Here is a 22770-nt window from a genome sequence, read left to right on the forward strand (position 1 = left end):
CTACACCAGTGAACAGCAGTGTTAATTCAGCTTGGTGTTAAACCAGACCTCCGATTACCTACTACACCAGTGAACAGCAGTGTTAATTCAGCTCAGTGTTAAACCAGACCTCCGATTACCTACTACACCAGTGAACAGCAGTGTTAATTCAGCTCAGTGTTAAACCAGACCTCCGATTACCTACTACACCAGTGAACAGCAGTGTTAATTCAGCTTGGTGTTAAACTGGACCGGAACTTACTACACCAGTGAACAGCAGTGTTAATTCAGCTTGGTGTTAAACCAGACCTCCGATTACCTACTACACCAGTGAACAGCAGTGTTAATTCAGCTCAGTGTTAAACCAGACCTCCGATTACCTACTACACCAGTGAACAGCAGTGTTAATTCAGCTCAGTGTTAAACCAGACCTCCGATTACCTACTACACCAGTGAACAGCAGTGTTAATTCAGCTTGGTGTTGAACCAGACCGGACCCTACTACACCAGTGAACAGCAGTGTTAATTCAGCTCGGTGTTGAACCAGACCGGACCCTACTACACCAGTGAACAGCGGTGTTAATTCAGCTTGGTGTTAAACTGGACCGGAACTTACTACACTAGTGAACAGTAGTGTTAATTCAGCTCAGTGTTAAACCAGACCGGACCCTACTACACCAGTGAACAGCGGTGTTAATTCAGCTTGGTGTTAAACTGGACCGGAACTTACTACACTAGTGAACAGTAGTGTTAATTCAGCTCAGTGTTAAACCGGACCGGACCCTACTACACCAGTGAACAGCAGTGTTAGTTCAGCTCGGTGTTGAACCAGACCGGACCCTACTACACCAGTGAACAGCAGTGTTAGTTCAGCTCGGTGTTGAACCAGACCGGACCCTACTACACCAGTGAACAGCAGTGTTAATTCAGCTCGGTGTTAAACCAGACCTCCGATTACCTACTACACCAGTGAACAGCAGTGTTAATTCAGCTCGGTGTTGAACCAGACCTCCGATTACCTACTACACCAGTGAACAGCAGTGTTAATTCAGCTCGGTGTTAAACCAGACCTCCGATTACCTACTACACCAGTGAACAGCAGTGTTAATTCAGCTCGGTGTTAAACCAGACCTCCGATTACCTACTACACCAGTGAACAGCAGTGTTAGTTCAGCTCGGTGTTAAACCAGACCTCCGATTACCTACTACACCAGTGAACAGCAGTGTTAATTCAGCTCAGTGTTAAACCAGACCTCCGATTACCTACTACACCAGTGAACAGCAGTGTTAATTCAGCTCAGTGTTAAACCAGACCTCCGATTACCTACTACACCAGTGAACAGCAGTGTTAATTCAGCTTGGTGTTAAACTGGACCGGAACTTACTACACCAGTGAACAGCAGTGTTAATTCAGCTTGGTGTTAAACCAGACCTCCGATTACCTACTACACCAGTGAACAGCAGTGTTAATTCAGCTCAGTGTTAAACCAGACCTCCGATTACCTACTACACCAGTGAACAGCAGTGTTAATTCAGCTCAGTGTTAAACCAGACCTCCGATTACCTACTACACCAGTGAACAGCAGTGTTAATTCAGCTTGGTGTTGAACCAGACCGGACCCTACTACACCAGTGAACAGCAGTGTTAATTCAGCTCGGTGTTGAACCAGATCGGACCCTACTACACCAGTGAACAGCGGTGTTAATTCAGCTTGGTGTTAAACTGGACCGGAACTTACTACACTAGTGAACAGTAGTGTTAATTCAGCTCAGTGTTAAACCAGACCGGACCCTACTACACCAGTGAACAGCGGTGTTAATTCAGCTTGGTGTTAAACTGGACCGGAACTTACTACACTAGTGAACAGTAGTGTTAATTCAGCTCAGTGTTAAACCGGACCGGACCCTACTACACCAGTGAACAGCAGTGTTAGTTCAGCTCGGTGTTGAACCAGACCGGACCCTACTACACCAGTGAACAGCAGTGTTAATTCAGCTCAGTGTTAAACCAGACCTCCGATTACCTACTACACCAGTGAACAGCAGTGTTAATTCAGCTCGGTGTTAAACCAGACCTCCGATTACCTACTACACCAGTGAACAGCAGTGTTAATTCAGCTCGGTGTTGAACCAGACCTCCGATTACCTACTACACCAGTGAACAGCAGTGTTAATTCAGCTCGGTGTTAAACCAGACCTCCGATTACCTACTACACCAGTGAACAGCAGTGTTAATTCAGCTCGGTGTTAAACCAGACCTCCGATTACCTACTACACCAGTGAACAGCAGTGTTAGTTCAGCTCGGTGTTAAACCAGACCTCCGATTACCTACTACACCAGTGAACAGCAGTGTTAATTCAGCTCAGTGTTGAACCAGACCGGACCCTACTACACCAGTGAACAGCAGTGTTAGTTCAGCTCAGTGTTGAACCGGACCGGACCCTACTACACTAGTGAACAGCGGTGTTAATTCAGCTCAGTGTTGAACCAGACCGGACCCTACTACACCAGTGAACAGCGGTGTTAATTCAGCTCGGTGTTGAACCAGACTGGACCCTACTACACCAGTGAACAGCAGTGTTAATTCAGCTCAGTGTTGAACCAGACCGGACCCTACTACACCAGTGAACAGCGGTGCTGAGGCCCCATGATGCTCTAGAAATGAATAATTAGCAGCATATTCAAATAATCTGCTTGTTAAAGAGGCTAATAAGAACCTCAGTATGCAGCAAAAAGCGTGATTAATTATTAACAATTATCAAGAGTAAACAAGAAAAAGAAGATGGACATTATCATCAATGATAGGGAGAAATGATAAGACATGGACTCCTGTTATGTACACTGTGTAATATTTTTTATATTGATTAGTCTGCTTATGTTTCGTGTAAAGAATGTCCGTATGCCTGGTTTGATGGCTGGTCGAATACAGGTTAGTTCATGAGCATGGTGTCACCAAGAGACTGATGGATATCCAATTCAATTCTGGGAAGCAATTATTATCACTCAGAGAAGATACTGTGTCAACTGAGGTTTTAATCTGAGGTATGATTTCAGCATCGATGCATCAAATTCTGTCGTATTAAATTCACTAAATTCCCCTGGTAGACTTAGCTAAGCTGTTAGGTCTCCCAGTAGAAAGATGGTCTGGACAGACGGGATAATGTCTTTTATATGAAAATATATAACTGTGCAGCGTACAAGAATACTGTGCTGACATTGTCGTTAAGTCACCTTGGCCTTGTAGGGTAGGATGCAGGATGAATGGGTGGCAGACAATGGTGGAAGATTCATTGAGAGGTGTTCATGGGGTCTGATTCCTGCGTCAGATCTCATTTGTGCAATAGTGAAATCTTGAAATATTCATCATGCTGGTTTCGTGTACAATTGTTATTTTCAAGAAAAAGCTGATAATAATTATGACCTTGGAATTATAAGGTTCTATTGAAGAAGTTTTGAGATACTGTGCTTCAAAGCTTTCATGTCCTCACACAGCAGAACTGAAATGAAGAGTGCTTCTTCATAGATAAAAGTGGCATACACCCTAAACGTACTCAATGTACAATATCAAAATGCCCTCTAAACAACATAAGTATGACACTAACTCATTTTTGTCAAACAAACAATAATCATTCGTGTTTTTGGCTGATAAAGCTGGACTGATCTAGAACTGCCATTCACTGGCCAGATCTGAGCTAGTCCATATTAGCCAGCTCAGTTATTTCAAACCCACAGCCCACAGGATTTAAGGCAGTGGTCACAAACTCATAGGGGCACATACTGTATATAAAGTGAAAGTGTTATTTGTGTCGTCTAAACAACAGCTGTTGTGTAAATAACAACTATTCTGTGCTTTAATGCAGTTAAATGCTGAGTGAATTATTGGAAACAGTTAAGGCGGCATTAACTGTTTGGGATGAAAACCTGCATGCGCACGTCTCCGTGGCAACGAGTTTCAGACTGAAATGGATAATGGCGGTTTTGCCTCGAATTTGTCGGAATAGCAGAAATTGACAGCATCTCTTCCCGGTTGTCCGGGAGTGGAGTTCAGGCATCACTGACAAATGATGGGGAGTTAGGGGCCGGTCGGTGTGGGTCTCTCTCTCGGTGCCAGGCAGAAAAACGAGGCCTAGCTCCGGGCTGACAGCTCAATCCTTCAGCCCGCCCCATTAGACGCGGCAGAGTTTCCGCACGCTCCGCGCGTCGGGAGGTACCGCCCGTAAACAAACCGCCGCCCACCGCTGGTCGCCGGGTCGGCCGGTGCGATAAAGGTTATTAAGCACCGCTCCGCCATCGCATCAGTCAACGTCGCGCCGTCCGGGGCCCGACGTCTCACTCTGTCCGAGGAGGAGACGTCTTCGCCGTCGTACAAGATCGGGGTGATAGTGGCGATGGCGTGCTGCCAGGTTGACAGAGGTTTGTCCGCGTCTCTCAATTCAAATTTCTCATTCAAAATGCTTTATTGGCATGACAAGATACAGCTTATGTTGCCAAAGCACAAAAAGAACATAAAAACATGCACCATTGAACACATCAGCATGCAGTATCTGTGGACACAGTTTACAGACATAAATGTATAGGCCCACGCTAATAGGCTGACTAGTTGTCCCTCTGTTTATGGCAAGCTGTGATGTAAATTGCCACTATTGCAATGCATTTTTTATGTTCACTGAATAAATCTCTCTCTCCGTCTGAACTGGACAACCAGCTAAACCATGTCGAGCTGGAGCTGGTCTGAACTGGTCAACCAGCTAAACCATGTCGAGCTGGAGCTGGTCTGAACTGATCAACCAGCAAAACCATGTTGAGCTGGGAGCTGGTCTGAACTGGTCAACCAGAAAAACCATGTCGAGCTGGGTGCTGGTCTGAACTGGTCAACCAGCAAAACCATGTTGAGCTGTGGCTGGTCATCCAGCTGTTTCAAAACACAGCTTGAGCTGGTCAAAGCACGTTGAGTATGGAGCTGGTCTGGACTGGGTCAACCAGCTACCAGCCATTTCAAAACCTGGCTTGAGCCGTTATTTCAGCAGGGATGAGTGCTGTGCAGTCCAGCTGAGGTGCGCTGCGTGGCTGGCAGAGACGGGCTGAGCAGAGCAGCCGCCGGCGTGTGGAAAGACAAGGCGGCTGACCGCCCCCCCTCCCCCCCCCTCAGGCTGCGCTACGCCTGATTACGCTCCCGCCCGCCGCTGGCTCTGCCGCCCCCGCCTTCCGTTCCAGACCGCGGCGCGTGACATCGCTCTGTGAAGCGGGACGCTACGCGCTAGCCGGACAGCTACCGTGCTAAACTCTCCAACAGGCAATATGCCCTTTCCACTCTCGCCTCCATACAGCCTTCTGCTCAGTATGTAACACTGTGATTCACTTTTCACACGTCCTTACATTTCTTGGGCTCAATACATCACAATAGAATAAATGTCACACCAAATGAAAGAATGAATTCTTAAGCACATATTTAGCATTCATGACATCTACACCTTATTTCAGTACAGAGTTATAGACGGTTAAATAGAGGGTGTGCACTTGTGACAACTTCCCCATCAGTGGGTAAATTGCCACACTATGTGGGGTAAGTTGTCACACTGGATTTTTCATAAATAAGAACATAACCAAATCTTTTTTCATTTAAATTTCAAAAGCACCAGTGGGGCCAGATCTGGAAGGTGCTTTGCCCTCCAGAAACAATAGCTGGTACCCCTGTTATTGTCAGCGGCAAACGCCTGCAACCGTCAACGATGCCCACGATGATTAACTGTTTTACAGTTATAGTTAAAGTTTAGTTAGTTTTAGTTTAGTTTCAGTTTTTGCGCTAGCTGTGCTGAATGCTAGCTGTGCTGAATGCTAGCGATGCATTAGCAGCGCACCGAGCTGAACAGCAGATACGCAGGAGAGAAATGAGGAGAAGATGACTGCCAGCCCCTGCGTTCCCCGCTCAGCAGCACTCAGAACAGCACTGCCACAGGAAGCACGCCGCGCAGTCCCCCGTCCTGAGAACCCCGTCATTTCCAGCGTGTGACTGCATCAATCGCGTCTCCACCACGCCGTTGAGATCCCCGCCTCTCATTCTCATCGCAGCTCGCCTTCAGCGTTTAATAAACCTTCATTAGACCCTGAGCCGTCCTTAATCAGGCCTGTCAGCCGAGCCAGAGACGATGAGCGAGCGCGTCCTCACCGCTGCCTCTCTGCGTGGAGAGGGGGGAGAGAGGGGCGCGGTGACGCTCTGCAGAGATCGCCTGACTAAAGACTGGAGAGATACAGCCTGCCTGGGTCACAGAGAGAGAGAGAGAGGGGGGGGAGAGGAGAGAGAGAGAGAGAGTGAGAGAGAGAGAGAGGGCGAGAGAGAGGGAGGGAGAGAGAGAGAGAGAGAGAGAGAGAGGAGAGGGGGAGAGAGAGAGGAGGAGGAGAGAGAGAGAGAGAGAGGAGAGGGAGAGAGAGAGACAGAGAGACAGAGAGAGGGAGAGAGGGGAGGGAGAGAGAGAGAGAGAGAGGAGATTGGGGAGATGGGAGAGATGGGAGAGGGAGGGGAGATGAGGGGAGGGAGAGAGGGAGGGAGGGGAGATGAGGAGGGAGAGAGAGGGGAGAGGGAGGGTGAGAGGGAGGGGGATGGGAGAGAGGGGAGGAGGGAGGTGGAGAAGGGAGGGAGGGAGATGAGAGGGAGGAGGGGGAGAGATGAGGGGTGGGATAGGGAGGTGGAGAGGGGAGGTGAGGGGGGGTGTGGGGAGGGGATGTGGTGGAAGTTGGGAGGGAGAGGTGAGAGGTGGAGAGGGGAGGGGAGGAGGAGGGAGGAGGGGAGGAGGGGAGGGGTGAGGGGGTGAGTGGGATGGGGTGGAGAGGGAGGAGAGGAGAGAGAGAGGGGGGTTGAGGGGAGGGGGTGGAGGAGAGAGGGTGAGAGGGAGGGAGGGAGAGAGAGGGGGAGAGGGAGGGGAGAGAAGAGGAATGGTCTAAGAGAGAGGGAGGGAGAGAAAAATCTGTGAGAGGTGAGAGGAGAGAGTCGAGAGGGAGAGATCTTGGAGAGATAGGAGAGATAGGTGGGGGGAATTTTAATAGACAGAGAGACACTGGTAAAAAATAATAAGTAATGTTAATATGCAGAGCAATGCTGAGCTAGCTCAGTGGGGCTATAGTAGCACAGACACACATTGTGCAATGGAAATTAAGAGAAGGAGAATAAACATCACATTAAATTAAGTGTACTGTTTGGATATAAGCTGTAATGCCAAGTATATTTTATTTTTATTTTTTAAATTGCTTTCCAGTGACAAAAAAAAGGGCTAAACAACAGACCAACACAACAGAGCCATTGTATGTGTCCAAAGTGAGCGAATCATTTTTGAATGATCAGTACAGAAAAGATTTTTTGGGTGTTTGGATGACAAACTGCTGTGGGCTGATACCCAATGTGAGGCATGTTTTCAAAAGTATCTGACATTTTAAAACAGAAGCGGACTGAAGCATTCATTAGGTGTGATGTAATTTTGTGAAACAGAAATATACAGTCTGCTGTCTGCATATTAATAAAAGCCTTTAAAAATATTGCTAATTGCAGAACCCACGCTCATGACCATCACTACTCCTTCCTGTTGACTGTAGAACTCGCAAGTCAAGGATAGAGGCCCACACGCCTCAGTTTTCTCTTCCTGGTTTTAGCATCTAGAACAAACTTTCACAAAGTGCAGCAGATCTTTTGAAAAAGTCCCTAACCCTGCCCCCAGAGCCCAATTCCCCATCCCCCTCCGCCTTTTGCGGTCAGCTGTCTGTTCAAATTTTGCAAAGTCATCCAATAATTATGTAAAAACATACGTCGTGTCACGTGGGAAATCATTTTACAAACTGCTTGGAAATATGCATATTTCGGTCAAAATTGCAATTGCTTTACTCAAAAACACAAAGAAATATGCGATTGGGCCTTTCAGGACAGATGTCGATAGTCCAGGCCCCTATATCTGAAATGGCTTGCAGGGCACACTGTGAGGGGTTTGGCACTTTGATAAAAAATTTGAATTAGCATACGGAGCTCAGTGCGTTTTGGAAGGAACACAGAAAGACATTGTTGGCAGAGAAGTTGGAAAATCGGCATGCTTCTGTGGCGTGTTGTTTCAGGAGACACCATAGAGACGGTCTTAATCAGTTTCCTATCGGGTTGTTTACAGCCATTACGATGAGATCAGATACGCTAAACCCTGTTGGGTCAAAACAAATGATAAAAAACCCAGACATTGGTAATAGGCTTTTACCTGAGAACACGATGGACTATTTAGAGGACACGCAGAGTGAGTACTTTATTTGGTATGCCTGTACACCAGCTTGTTATTGCAAATATCAGCCAATCATGTGGCAGCAATTAAATGCATAACAACACTGGTATGCAGAATAGCATTTCTGAACACAATATGTCAAACCCCAAAGTGGATAGGCTGCAGCAGCAGAAGACTAATAATTCCAAAGAATAAGTCTAATAAATATCTACTAAAGTGCTCAATGAGTGTATATGATACATTTCACGTTCAAGTATGAGGATAATAGATTTCACAGTCACTGAGATTACTTGGCTGTTGGAGAATTTTCCTTGCAGCAGACTGCAATGAAATGGAGAATTACAGTTTTTGGCAGTAATTTTCCTTGCAGGTAAGACAATCATTCAGCACCTATTTGGAGGATTTCCATGGCATTACACAGAATATGGATAGCCAGCTCATTTCAGGCCTTCTCTTGTACAGTAACCTGGGCATATGACAATGCTCTAGTGCAGTGGTTCCCAATCTCAGTCCTGGAGTAACCCAACCACAATTACTATTGTTACGCTCGTTTGCTGTGTCTAATTGTATCCGTATGGTTGCACTAGGACTCAGAACCGTACTGTCCTCTAGGGTCCTCTTCACACTTGTTCCTGTGTGTGATCTGCACTCCCTTGTACGTGGCTCTGGAAAAGAGCATCTGCTAAATGCTTTGTAATGTAATGTCCGTCTCCAGTGGGGCCCACCTTGTAGCCCAGCGCAACTCCATATCCTGTGGCCGCAGTGTCTGCAAGCATTTGCTCCTACCATGTGCTACACCACCTGATTTCAACGTATTTATTATCTGAACCAAGCAGGTAAAATAATTACAGGACGTGGGGTTGAGTAGCGATGCACACACTGCGGCCCGCAGGACATTGGGTTGAGTAGTGCTGTTGTAGCCTGAAGAAATCCAAGTGCTCGGCACAGACGGCGTTCATTTTGTTGGAGCTAGCCAATCAGAACAGAGGTTCATTGTTATTAAAGAGCCTTAAAGACACAGTCACAAAAACAGCCTGTTCTCGGTAAAGCTCATGAGAGGTGCTGGGGAATGGACATGTAAAACTGTTTTTGGCACTTAAAACCACACAAACATCTTATGAATATCAGGACCTAAAATAAAACACTGGAAAGGTTTCCAATATGGGACATTTAAATGAAAAAAAACAACAACCCACATACAGTTTGCTGCTGCCTTTGCAGGAAAAGAAATGTCAACATAAAATAAGAACCGAGACTCCAACGTGCTAATGAGCTTTGCGGCCCCAAGCGAGTGTTATTTGCACAATTAATCATTTTGGGAGCAGTACCCTGCGTACCAGATCCATCCCTGCTTTCAAATCCAGCTATGACCTGCTTGAAATGACCAGCTACCAGCTGTTTCAAAACATAGCTTGAGCTGGTCAAACCATGTTGAGCATGGAGCTGGTCTGAACTGGTCAACCAGCTACCAGCTGTTTCAAAACCTAGCTTGAGCTGTTTTTTCCCCAGCAGGGGCGACCTCGGATTTCTGCCCATTTCCTCCTGTGTAAGCACAGGAGACACTCAGTTAGCAAAAGAAGATTATGAAATTTTAAAACTAAGTAGAAGAGCAGAAGATCCATCTAAATGATTGATCTCTCTAACATATGTGCAGTCTCTGTAATCGCGCCTGTATCAGGCTTTGAGAGGTAAAGTGGATGTAGCAGGCACAGGAGAGGGGATAGGTGCCCATCAATATTTCATGTGTGTTAACCTACCTCAGTCCATACCATATGTCATGATGAGTAATATCCACACACATACTGTAAATATGAGCATCGCACAGACATACGGTAGCGCTTACTGTACGTCGCTTTGGATGAAAGCTCTGCTAAATATACTGTAATGTACTGCAGCAGAGTACACAAACAAACGATGATAGTAACAGCCACTGTCTGCCACATACTGACTGCATGGTGATTTTCTTTGTGCAACTCCTAACACTTTGGGCCGATTCCAATCGCTTATTTTTCTCTACGTTCTCTGTTTCCTTGCTGTCAGTCGAGCTCCGTCGTCCTCAAGGACATTCCAACCTGTTAAATGTTCCTTCTAGGAGATAGAAGTAGAAGTTAGGAACTCCCAATCTGTCCTTTGAGCAAGGAAGCATCACCGCAGCCTTTGTGGAAGTATCGTTTCGGAAAGCCTGATGTGTAAATGATTGACCTGTGGTATCTGCCACGTATGTGACTGGTATGGCTTTGAACTGACATTTAAAGGAGCAAGGACACTCCATTAGCCTATTTCACGTTTTTATCGAGTTCCCCGACGTCCTTTCCTTTCTTCTTTTCCTACCCTTTCACGATGGATGGAGCAAGGGGCAAGAAAAGGAGAAAGGAAAAGGAAAAGGAGGAGAAGAATAAGGGATTGGAATGAGCCCTTTGTCTTTATTTTTTAATCTTCCCCTTTATTTTTTGGTGATGTTCTGTGCTGTCTGGCAGACTACTTTTGGTCTCTTGAAATCTGAGCAGCAATGCACTAAATGCTGGAACACCCAAATTCTGTTCATATACAGTATGTAATCAGTGAAGGAAGCTGGCTATAAATGTGTTCCACTCCATATTTGTATTTCCTTCTTGGCTTCTGTAGCCATGTCAGAATGGATATAAAGAGATGGATAAAGTACCTATCTCTCTGTCTCTCTCCCTCTCCTTCTCTCCCTCTCTCCCTCTCTATCGCTCTCTCCCTCTCTCTCTCCCTCTCCCTCTCTATCTCTCTCTCTCCCTCTCTCTCTATCTCTCTCTCTCCCTCTCTCTGTCTCTCCCTCTCTCTCTCTGTCTCTGTCTCTGTCTCTCTCTCTCTCTCTCTCTCTCTCTCTCTCTCTCTCTCTCAGTTAAATTTCAATTTGCTTCATTTCCAGTCATATTCCCAAAGCAACTCATTTAATACTATGTACAGTATATATTGTGTACAGATATAAACAACATGCAATGAGTATGAGTCTCGGTCAAATTAAATTCAACTCTCAACTCTCTCTCTCTCACTCTCAAATTAAAATTCAAATGTGCTTTATTTGCATGACAAGTAAACATGTTGCAAAAGCTTTGAGATACATAAATGACAAACAACAAATCCCTAGAACCAAGAAAGGAGGGGGAAAACACATGCAATTATGTGTGGACACACACATCTCTCTCTCTCTCCTCCTCTCTCTCACTCCTCCCCCCTTCCTCACTCCCTCTCCTCCTCTCTTCCTACCCCTGCCTCTCTCCTTCTCTCCCTCCCTCTCCCTCCCCCTCTCCCCCCTCCCTCTCTCCCTCCCTCTGCCTCTCTCCTTCTCTCCCTCCCTCTGCCTCTCTCCTTCTCTCTCCCCCATTCCCCCCTCCCTCTCTCCCTCCCTCTCTCTCCCTCTCACCCCCCCCTCCATCTCCCTCCCTTCCTCCCCCTTCCTCCCCCTTCCTCTCCCCTCCCCCCTCTCTAACCCCTGCTGTCCCAGTTCTGTGCGGCTGCCAGCCTGCCGCTGTAGGCGGTGCTGCCCTTGACTGGGCGCGGAGGCACGGTTCTGCCCCGGGGCCCGGGGTACGCACGGCGGGGGGAGAGGTGGCGGGCCCCGCTCTCCCTCTCTCCCAGCCTCCCGTGATGAAGAGCAGGCCAGGAGCCCAGATAACAGAGGCTCACAGGGGTCCTTCATCAAGCCCCGCACGGCCGAGCTAGAGCCCGTCACCGCCTCTCGCAGAAAGACACATCTACCTGGGCCCCGCTAGTCCCAGTGTGGGATGAGACAGGAAGGGCCCCCACGGACCCCGCAGTCAGTCACGCCCCTCCCTCCCGACCCACGCCACCACTCCCGCGCACCACAGATTGGGTATCGCCGAAAACCCGCGCCGCATGTGGAACAAAAGAACCCAGACAGACTGGGAGCGAGAGTGAACGTGGATTCTGTGAGGTTTTTGAGGATAGAAAGAAAAAGGTGAACTTACGTTTACTTTTGTATTTATTTAAAATTCTCTATCCGTCTGTCTGCCTCTGTCTCTCTCTCTCTCTCTCAGTTCAGTTTCAATTTTCTTTATTGGCATTCAGTCGTATTGCCAAAGCAAATCAAATAATACGTGTATATAATGTATACAGAAACACAGAAACTTGGAAACCACGTATAGAACATGCAATGAGTGTGAGGTACACTGTGTTCTTTGCATTACATTACATTACAGGCATTTGGCAGACGCTCTTATCCAGAGCGACGTACAACAAAGTGTAAAAACCATAAGCAGGGACTAGTGCACTGAAACTCTAGAGGGAAGTGCATTACATTACATTAATGGCATTTGGCATGTGACCACATATGGTAGATAAAACTTAAACCAAGTAGATTAATCTGATGAACAAACTCACCAAGTAACAGCAATAAAACAGATTTAGCAAATACAATGCAAGGAATAATAAAACGAATATACACACGTGCAATAATTACAATAGACAGCTTACATTAATGAGGAATTACAGGGAGTTCGGGAGGGGTGGGGAGAGGTGCAGCTTGAAGAGGTGAGACTTCAGTCTGCGCTTGAAGGTGGTCAGAGTCTCTCTTGCTGACCTCCACAGGAAAGTCATTCCACCACCTTTCTCACCGTTAACTTTTGTTGTGTTATTTCCCTGATGTGGCTGTGGTACAGGAATTAGACAGAGCCAGGGAGTTTTACACAAGGTCACTCTCCCTCCTGGCCTTTACATGCTGATCCCGCCTCTACAAAACTGACATTTAAAAGGTCCAAACATTTACTTCAACATTGATTCGTTTTTTTTTGTTGCAACTGTATACTAATTAATTTTGGAAAAAAAAAACCCATATTGTTTCATCTTTGTTTGTCTCGAGTTTATTGGCCTTTTATGGTTAATTTGCAATGGAAAACAAGACATGTCAAAATGCCTATTGTCTGGCTTTCAGAAATGTCAGATCATTTGTGGTCCGGCATTCCTAATTAGACAGAGACAATTAGAGGGAAGTAATATCATTTATCATGCGTGTGAACTTCTCTGGTTTCAAATGTAGGGGTTGATTTCATGGGCAAATCTCAGAAAAGAGAGAATGTTGACCATTTCAAATGCATAGAGAGGGTTAAACGGTCATAGGGTGTTGGGTTTTGTGAATCTTAAAAAAAAATATATATATATTTGATTCTATTCTATGTTTCTCACAGTCGCTGTGGAGCGTTTTATATCATCCACCATTTTACATAATCCCCCTGCTGCTGAAGTGTGTTCGCTCTGTTGCCTAGTTTAAAATCGACTTTATTTTCCCAAATCTGCTGAACGTGAGGCGAGATGGAACTTTTCCCCTTTGGCTCTTTTTTGCGAAGCATTTCCAGGGATTGTCAGTTTGATTTTTGGCACGGGCACTTGCTGATGCCTGCATTATCACTTGTGTGCAGATCATGGGACATTTTCCCATATCACAACTTCAAAACTGACACCGGATCAAAGCTGTCGCGTTTATACATACAATAATTGCAGTGTGAATAGGGCTATGTAAAAATAGCTGTATGTTATTTTAATAATGTTGGCACTCAAAAATGTATAACTGTTCACTCAAAGAAAATTGGTTCCAATAGGACCCCTGGGATTCCATGGAAGAACCCTATGTAGATTAAGGGTTCTTTGTCAGTCAGAATTGTTCTTTGTTTTGGAGAACTTCACATATCATGCCTGTGACGGAGGGCTTCATGAAGAACTCAAAAGGAATCAAGCCAAAGAACCCTTTCAAGACCCTTGTTTCTTTCTAAGAGTGTAACACTCCTATTGCACTGCTTACCTTTTTCACATGCTGTCATTTGTACAGCTGAATATTTTCTGGAGTTTTTTTTGTACCCTCTTGAGTACCTTTAGTTCCAGGAAAGGGGACAGTCTGCACTTTAACCTCATATTGATCATATTGTTTAATTTCTAATCCAGTGTGCTAGGGTACAGAGCCAAGAAGACAGAAATTGTACCAACTGTCCAAATACAAGCGCATTGAATATGTTAAATAGATTAAACGTGCTTCTCATTACATTGCTGCTTTAGGCTGGTATGCCCTTTTATCTTTTATGACTGGCTACATTTCGTGCACACCAATACCTTGTTTACTGGGAGTAATTAGTTTAAAACGATATTTCCATTCAGCATTTACACGGTTCGGAATTACGTGGTTTCCCTAAAACCTGTTTTTGCATGGATTCTTTTGATAATCAGTCTTTTAATAATAAGGGCTGTGGAACTGATGTAATAACGCGCTGTTGCAATTTGATTTAGCTTGAAGAGAGTTTCTTCATCGGCCCTGATATGATGACTTTTATTAATAACAGCACCACGGCTCTTAGGGAAGTCGCCATATCAGTTTCAGTTAGAATTTTAAAAAGCTGAAGCAATCCTGAGATGTTTACTGTACGCGCACCAATAAATTGAGTCAAAATCAAGGTGTCTTAATCCAATTGTGTACTCCACTCCATTATGAACTTATCCCGATTAAGATAATCAGATAAAGGCGTTTACATGACAAAGGTTATAATCAGAGTATTAATGGAGACCCACTCGAGACAGACAATACAACACTTCTTAGCAGCACCTGTTCTGGCTCCCATACAGACATAAGGAGAGTGAATGGAGTGCCCTGGCTGTGTGTTACAGTGTATTTCTTCCCCCTCTCCTCCTGCTCTCCCAGTAGTGGGTTCCACTCACATCAGTCAGTGGCTGTTTGGCTGGGCACTGCACTGTGGTTCAGAAAATGCCTGTGGATGCAGACACAGTGCCGTACCAGGAGCATGGGGTGTGTTCACCAAACATTTCAGATCCTCAATTGCAGGAAATGTGTTCCCAGTGCTTCAACATAAACAGCTCTGATCTGGGGGACCAATCAAAAGGCTTGTCCTTGGGCTCAGTGGCTCAGACGACAAATAGAAATGAAGAATAGTGTGGACTGGAATAGGAAGCTGCCCAGACATGGAAAAAAAAAGGTTACAGAAACCACCTTGAGTCTGCAGCGGAGATGCATTGCACTGTGATCAGTCCTCCCCAACGTCAGTGCAGTCATTCATCCATTCTCCCAGTCAGAATTATGGCCTGTGTCTCACTGTTCCTCCACATTACTGCACTACACACACCCCACTCAGAGAGAGAACACACAGAACAAACCAGAGACAACAGCAAGGAGAGAGAAAAGAGAAATACAGAACCAAAGGGGAGATATTAAATAGGGAGAAGATAGAAAAGAGAAAGCAAGAAAAAGAACAGAAGGCGGAAAAATAGGAGGAAAGCAAAGACTGTAAAATGTAAAAAAAAGTAAGAAGATAAAAAACAAAATTGAAAGTAGGAATGAATTAAAGGAAAAGGTCAATGTGGGATGGATATTGAACGATTTAAAAGTAGGAGCGCTTGAGAGTTAGAAGCACTACAATTTCATCCCAAATTGTTTGTGTAAATTGGTGTGCAGTGTAATTCAGGGGTGAATTTTGGGGTTGCAAAGAGCTCGTTCTGAATCAAGTGAACAAAAATAATTGGCCTAATACCAGCACAGTTCACAGCAACCACAACAGGTCCTAATACCATAGTCACAGCCCTTTAGCAGGCTTATTAAAAATTAATCTGCTCAAAAATCTATGCGTTCTCGATCGATACGGTGTTAACACAGAGGTGTTCCATTCTGGGCCTTGCAATAACTGTGATGATCGCAATTGTGTTTATGGGGGTAATTCTTCCTGTGCGCTGGTCAATATGTCATTACTGTCATTGTAGCTGTAAAACTTGTGTGAGAGAGGACAGGGCCAGTGGTTTTATATTTATGTGCTATTCAGATCTTTGACTTTCACTGCAGGAGTCAAATAAACACAAATAAGGGTTTTTAGGCCCTGTGCACGCTATCCACGCTTCCCGGTGTTTTCTGTTTTCAGTTTGCACTTGGCCGCTGTGCTATTTTCATTTATTCAGATGAAATCGATTAGGATTCTATCGCATCTTTTGTGCATTCATGTTTGCACAATGTTTGGACCCTGCTGTAAAATTCAGCTGTGCCTGGTTGAAAATTGCAGGTCGAATTGCTGGAAAACAAGCTGGTCTAAGCTGGGTATGAGCTGGTCAACCAGCATGGCCAAGTTGGTCATAAAGCTGGCATAGCAGGGTATGAGGTGGTCAACCAAAAACATAGCTTGAGCTGCTCAAACCATTTCAAGCTGGGAGCTGGTTTGAACTGATCAACCAACTAAACCATGTTGAGCTGGGAGCTGGTTAGAACTGGTCAACCAGCTACCAGCTTCAAAGGATCTAAAGGATCTCTTGCTGATGGGCGTACCCCGAAACCCCACGCCATTGGCTGTGGCAATTTTAAACCAATGAGCTTGAATTATTGTACAGCTGTGCAATGTTTTAGTACAGAGTGTCAGTCTGTTATTATATATACATTGTATATTTTGAAACACTGTTTATTTCCGTCTGTGCCAGGTTTCCCGAACGACCCGGCTGCAGAAATCGCCCTCACCACCGTCAAGACCTGGCTGCTGAAGAACTGCGATGAGGTAGGCAGCGCGGGATTTTAAAATCCTGTCGGCGTCCGGAGCGCCTACCTCCAGTGGGAGGAAGGGGGAGGCCTGTGAGCAGCCTGATGAGTGTGTGTGGTGTGTGTGACACGTGCATAGATCACAGGGGCTTCAATGCAAATGTTGAAATTTATGTAAAAGAATAATCGCACTCACTGTTTCAGCCTGGCTCTGGCTGCGACACAGTTTTGAGAAAATTCGTTCTGGGGTGGGTAGAGTAGGCGTGTCCATGTTATTTGCGCAAAGTATTCTCTGTCCCATCAGGTGTCAATCAGGCAGTGTTCCGTGTAGTATTGATTTGTAACAGCTGGCTTGCCAACTTTGAAAATGAGCCGTTAAATTAAACTGACAAATTTGTGGGCGTCAACAAATTAGTGTGTGGATATGTGATTGACTACAGTACAGTATGTGACGTAGAGAAAAGAGTATGCTTTCATCACCATTGGGGCGGGGCCAGAGTGGACTGCATAAAGCATTTTTACGACTTCGTAGGGCAGCAGAATCCGCTTTTTTTTACCATCATTTATTTTATTTTTTTTGCAAAATGATATGATTTTATAAATGTTGAAATAATGGCATGGATTATAATGTTTCGCTATAAAGCATGCATACGAACACGCTTACAGAAGAAAGAACAAGGTCTACAGCGTGATTACCCTTTAGAAGTGAAGGTTGTGGTGTGGGCTTGGTTTGAGCTCATTGTGAAAAGCAGCTGCTGCGTCCCTGGCTCTTCCTGGTCTTCAGTCTGAGCGCCACGGTACCCTGTTCAGAATCAAACTCACACTGCGAAACGCACATATGGTGCGTCACTCCGAGTTATCCAAAGGTGCTAAGGTCTCGTGGAAGTGGGGTCCTTGTGAAAGTCATCCTGGTGGCCAGGCAGGATGCCCGATAAAGCCTGCTCACGAATGCTAATGATGAGAAAAGCCTGGTCCGGATCCTGCCTCCATCTCTGTATTGACATGACTGCGTAGCCCGAAGAAAACAGCTCACCTCAGTACACCATCGGTTTTAAAACACGGAGCTCGTTGCGACCGGACTTTGGGAGCCCTTTGTGTTGTGCAGCAGTGCTCCCTCACTGCCTGGGCCCTGCAGAGCAGACCTGGGTCAAATACGCAATTGATTTGGATACTTTTCTGTGCTCACTTCATCCTGCCTGGCGCATTTTAACCATCCAAGTGGACGGGGGATGCACTTTTTTTAGAGTGTTTCATAGGTTCTAATACACCAGATAAGCTTGGTAAAGTCCAGAACCATATTTGAATCCATAACAGTTACGTATTTGACTCAGGTGCGCTGCTCATTGTGTGGTAAATTGACCACATTTATATAGCGCTTTTATGCAAAGCACTTTACATTTGATGCCTCTCATTCACCCATTCCCCCCCCCCCCCCCCACACACACACACACACACACACCGACGGCAATAGGCTGCCATGCAAGGTACCAATCTGCTCGTCAGGAGCAACTGGGGGTTGGGTGTCTTGCTCAGGGACACTGACCTACCCAGGGTGGGGGATCGAACTGGCAACCTTCCGACTGCCAGATGACTGCTCTTACTTCCTTAGCTGCTGTCGTAGAAAGAGAAAGCACAAGACATTGCAGCTTGCGCATCATACACAACTGTTGATATGTACTTCTTTCATTGTTCTTGTTGTGGTCACACTGGACTATACACTAAGCAGGAATTCACTTATCTTGTTGCTTCACAGAAGTGAATATGAGCCTCAAAGCCTCTGAGATAGTTTCCTAGCTTCTTTTGCTATTGAGCTGGTCGTCTCTGGATTAATGTTACTGGTATAACATGCCTTCCTCCACTGCCCCCTGTCAGTGGAACACAACAGAATGGAGAGGATTTCATTAGCAGAGGATTTCATTATGTCACTCCCTTATGAGGTTTACCATTCAATACCATGAAGCGATATTATATTATTATATTATTTGTTCCAGAAAGAGGTGCCTTTTTGCAACCAAAATTGTTATCTTCTCTTGACCTGGAAAGTCAACCCGTGTGGTCAGACACTGCAAGCCCATTGTTCCAAAACAAATAAAAGTGTTGGCTTCCCTGCACAGTGTCACAAGGTTAATCTGCCTCTATGAGAAAAAGACAGAAAGGTCATGGGTACTTGCACTGCACTGCAACTAGGAAGTGCTTTATCATACCAGGTTTTTTAGTCGGTCATGTATATGCTATTAAGTGATGCGCTCTGTATTTATAAAGAAAGCGGCCTTACAAAATACTATACCGTATGTCAGTCATGCGCACCATGGATTATGACTGCAGTAATTATAGTATAGCTGTGATAATATGGCTTTAGCAAACAATTCATTTTTGAGGCTGTTTCTTTCACTTAGGATTACGGTACAGAAATAATTAGCAATCCTAAATCTAAATTTTCACACAGAATAGCGGTTCTGCATAATTGATCCTCTGTTCCGTGACAGGATTAAAATACTTTTTTTGTGTTGTTTGAGCCTCCCTCACTCGCTCCTTACAGCTGCTCCAGGGTTTCAGTGTTATTGATACAGTCAGCGGGACAGCTGTTGGGGTAGGTTTTGAGATCTGGTAAGAAAAGCCAGAGGCCCACCGTTCTGGCTCACAATCTGGGTCCACCATTCTGGCTCACACTCTGGGTCCACCATTCTGGCTCACACTCTGGGTCCACCATTCTGGCTCACACTCTGGGTCCACCATTCTGGCTCACACTCTGGGTCCACCATTCTGGCTCACACTCTGGGTCCACCATTCTGGCTCACACTCTGGGTCCACCATTCTGGCTCACACTCTGGGTCCACCATTCTGGCTCACACTCTGGGTCCACCATTCTGGCTCACACTCTGGGTCCACCATTCTGGCTCACAATCTGGGTCCACCATTCTGGCTCACACTCTGGGTCCACCATTCTGGCTCACAATCTGGGTCCACCATTCTGGCTCACACTCTGAGTCCACCATTTTGGCTCATATTCTGGGTCCATGCTATCTTCCTGCAGCCAGCTGTGCACCCAGTGTGGAGTTATCCTCAGCGTCTCAATGTATGACTCGGTTTCAGTTGCCTTTGCAAAGGCACATAAAATAACTGACAAAATAAAGTTGCAGAAAGGAGCGTGCTACAAATGCTAAAAGATCACATTAAAAAGACATGCTTGCTGTTTAGGCTGCTCAGGATTCCTGCAATAAATGAAACTGCATTCATTCTGCAACGGTGTAGTGGGGTTAGTTATGACCTTTGTCACCAGGGGGGTCCGTGTGTATCTGCCTTGTGCATGAACTAATGACACAGCTGAGCGACCAACTGTCCTATTACTTTTGCTCTCCTAAAATGGGGGGAACCATGTATGAAAAGATTACTACACAGATCACCCGATATGGATGTGAATACCAAATCAAAGCTGACAGTCTGCACTTTAAACTCATTTTCATTGTTTCACTTCAAACCCAACCTGCGGGAGCGCAGAGCCAAAAGAAAGTGTCGCGGTCCCAACGTTTCTGCTGTGACCGTATTCAGAGCGAGAAGTCAGGTGGCGCGTGTGACGTCAGTGCAGCGCAGCTCCCCCAGAATAGATGGCTCCTCTCCCCGACTGGACCGGCCGCGTGCTGACACACTCCCCCGAAAGCCCCCGCAACACCAGCCCGCCCCCAGAAGACGAGTCGTTCCTCCGGCCCGATAAGCCGGCCGCAACGGGGATGACATTGTTCCATTGTGCCGTTCAGGTGAGCGCGCGATAAATCACCGCGCACAATGGCCTGGCTCAGGATCTGACACCCGCGCTCCGCCCGGCGAGCGAGACGCGCCGCTTCCTGTGCCGCCGCGATAGCTGGGGGACCAGCGCCAGGTGTCAGGGGTCCCCCCGCACACCCCCAAATCCTCTCCCTAATCTCTGTTTCAGTGATAGACACACAGGAGATTTGGGGGGGGGCATTGAAAGGGAGAGACGCCAGGAAGCCATTGTTGCATTTCAGAAAGACATTTCTGGGTCTAAAGCGCGGAGAGGGGGGGGGGGGCTGTTATGATTGAATTGTAGATGAGAGTTTTCTCTGGGGCCAGCGCAGTGCAGTCTGACGCATTTGCAGTGAGCACAACGCAGAGCAGAATTCGTGAGCAAGTAGCTTTGCTGTCGAGAACACACTCCCCAGTGGTCACAAATGCCATATACTTTCTCCCTGATGTTTCTGATTGACGGTGATGTAACTGCTTTTATGCGCAATGGATGAAATAAAATGCAGCTGTTATACTATAAGGGCCGTATACCATGTTTACATTAACCTTCATATTATTTTGGGGGACCCCATTCAATGTTTGACATCTCTCAAAAACCAATTAACCTTTTTTTTAAATATAGATACAGTATGATTTTTCTAATTCTCTAATTTGATGGGATTAAACAGACAGTAAACATGAAATAAACATAATGCTATGTTTTCAAAAATCCTATACAAACTTTGCCTACAGAGGCGTTGTGTGGGGTTAGCTTTACCCTCTGTAACTATATAGAATGTAAGAAAATATACATTAAAATGCATTTTCCCATATAGGTGTCAAACTTTCACTTACCTCAGGCTCTGAAATGAAATGATTCTCTCATATTTTTCAAATTTAGGGATAAAAGGCTAGTTGAGAGACAATAGGTTATAGTTTTCTGTTACAATAATTTTGTGTCAATTCAAACTCAGTTTGACCCCAAACATAAAAGCAGTCATAAAATCAGTCATAATGACAGTTAAAAGGCCCAGACAGGACCTAGGCGATGGTGGTTTGTGATCAAGGCGTGTGTACGGCCCTGTGGATCACCTGCACAAGTTTTTTCTTTCCATTTCCAAATGTAATTTAGTTTAATTCAGGCTTACATCAGTTTAATCTGCGAATGAGAAATCCGGGGTGACACTCTATTTCACAGCCGCAGATCCGTTTTGCAGCCCACGGACGTTTTAATAAAGTGCCTGGAACCAGATCCGACAGCGCAGAACGCACGAGCACCGTGTGAATACATCACACAGATTGGAAGTCTGTAATAAGCTCTCACGCATTCGGAGAATAACGGGAGAGCTGCGATCTGAAGATATTAAAAACACACACACACACACACACACCCGTCAGTCTAAATTGTGCTTTCACATTTTGCGTTCTTGACTCATTGTGATTAATGATGGCTTTCTTTTTGAAAGTGTTTTTTTTCTCCTCTTTCTTGCTTGTCAACAGAGCCCCTACTATTTGTCATTTGAGAGACATTGATAATAAATCACCTTACTTTTAGTGTCCCGAGAATTGCAGTAAATCTTAACATTTCGACGAACGGAAAGTTCAACACCGCCGGCCTTTCAGTGCGTATCATGCTGAAGGCAGTATGCGATGCCTGCTAGTTTTGGCACCAGGTAAAGACGTTGTCCTCATAAGTGTAAAATTAGCTTTCTTTGTTGGTGTCTGGGAAATGTTTCCTGTTGGAGTAGCTTCTGCTAAATATGGTTCTCACAAAAATATTTGGTTTACAATGACGTGGCAATAAATAGTTTTCAGACCTGTTTAAAATAATAATTGCAAAGATGCAAGCGTAGACATTTGAGAAACCATGCCGACAATTATGCCTACTTAGTTAATAGCGGGCTGAACACCTTTAAACTTGTGCACGATTTTAAAGAAAGATCCCTTGACTAAGAGAATCTTCGTCAGACAAGAAAGTTTTGACTAAACAGTCGACTGACAGAAGACAGTCACACTAATCCCTGCTGAAAAATACTGACCAGCTTCATGACCAGCTTGGCTATGCTGATTGACCAGCTCATACCCAGCTAGACCAGCTTATGACCAGCTTGACCAACTCAATTCTCAAGCTGGTCAAGCTGGTATCGCTTGATTTTACAGCAGGGATATTAATGATTTAACCTGATGGAATGGCTCAGGTGGCCAGGAAGCTGCTGCACTCCTCCTTGTCCTCCTCCAGGGCAAATGATTTCACGCTCTCACGCGGTTCCCGTGTCAGCCAGCGAGACCCACGCCCATGAAAA

General features: G+C 45.6%; 1 protein-coding gene across 2 annotated transcripts in view; it reads left to right on the plus strand.

The window, feature by feature from the left end:
• Positions 1-22770, plus strand: part of macrod2 (mono-ADP ribosylhydrolase 2) — a 597810-nt gene that overhangs the window by 472997 nt on the left and 102043 nt on the right. For both annotated transcript variants that reach the window (XM_061228932.1, XM_061228933.1), the window contains exon 8: positions 16672-16745. In XM_061228932.1, coding sequence (XP_061084916.1) covers positions 16672-16745 — 74 coding nt within the window. The remainder of the gene's footprint in view (positions 1-16671; positions 16746-22770) is intronic.

Source organism: Conger conger, chromosome 18 (genome assembly GCF_963514075.1).
Source record: "Conger conger chromosome 18, fConCon1.1, whole genome shotgun sequence".
NCBI lineage: Eukaryota > Metazoa > Chordata > Actinopteri > Anguilliformes > Congridae > Conger > Conger conger.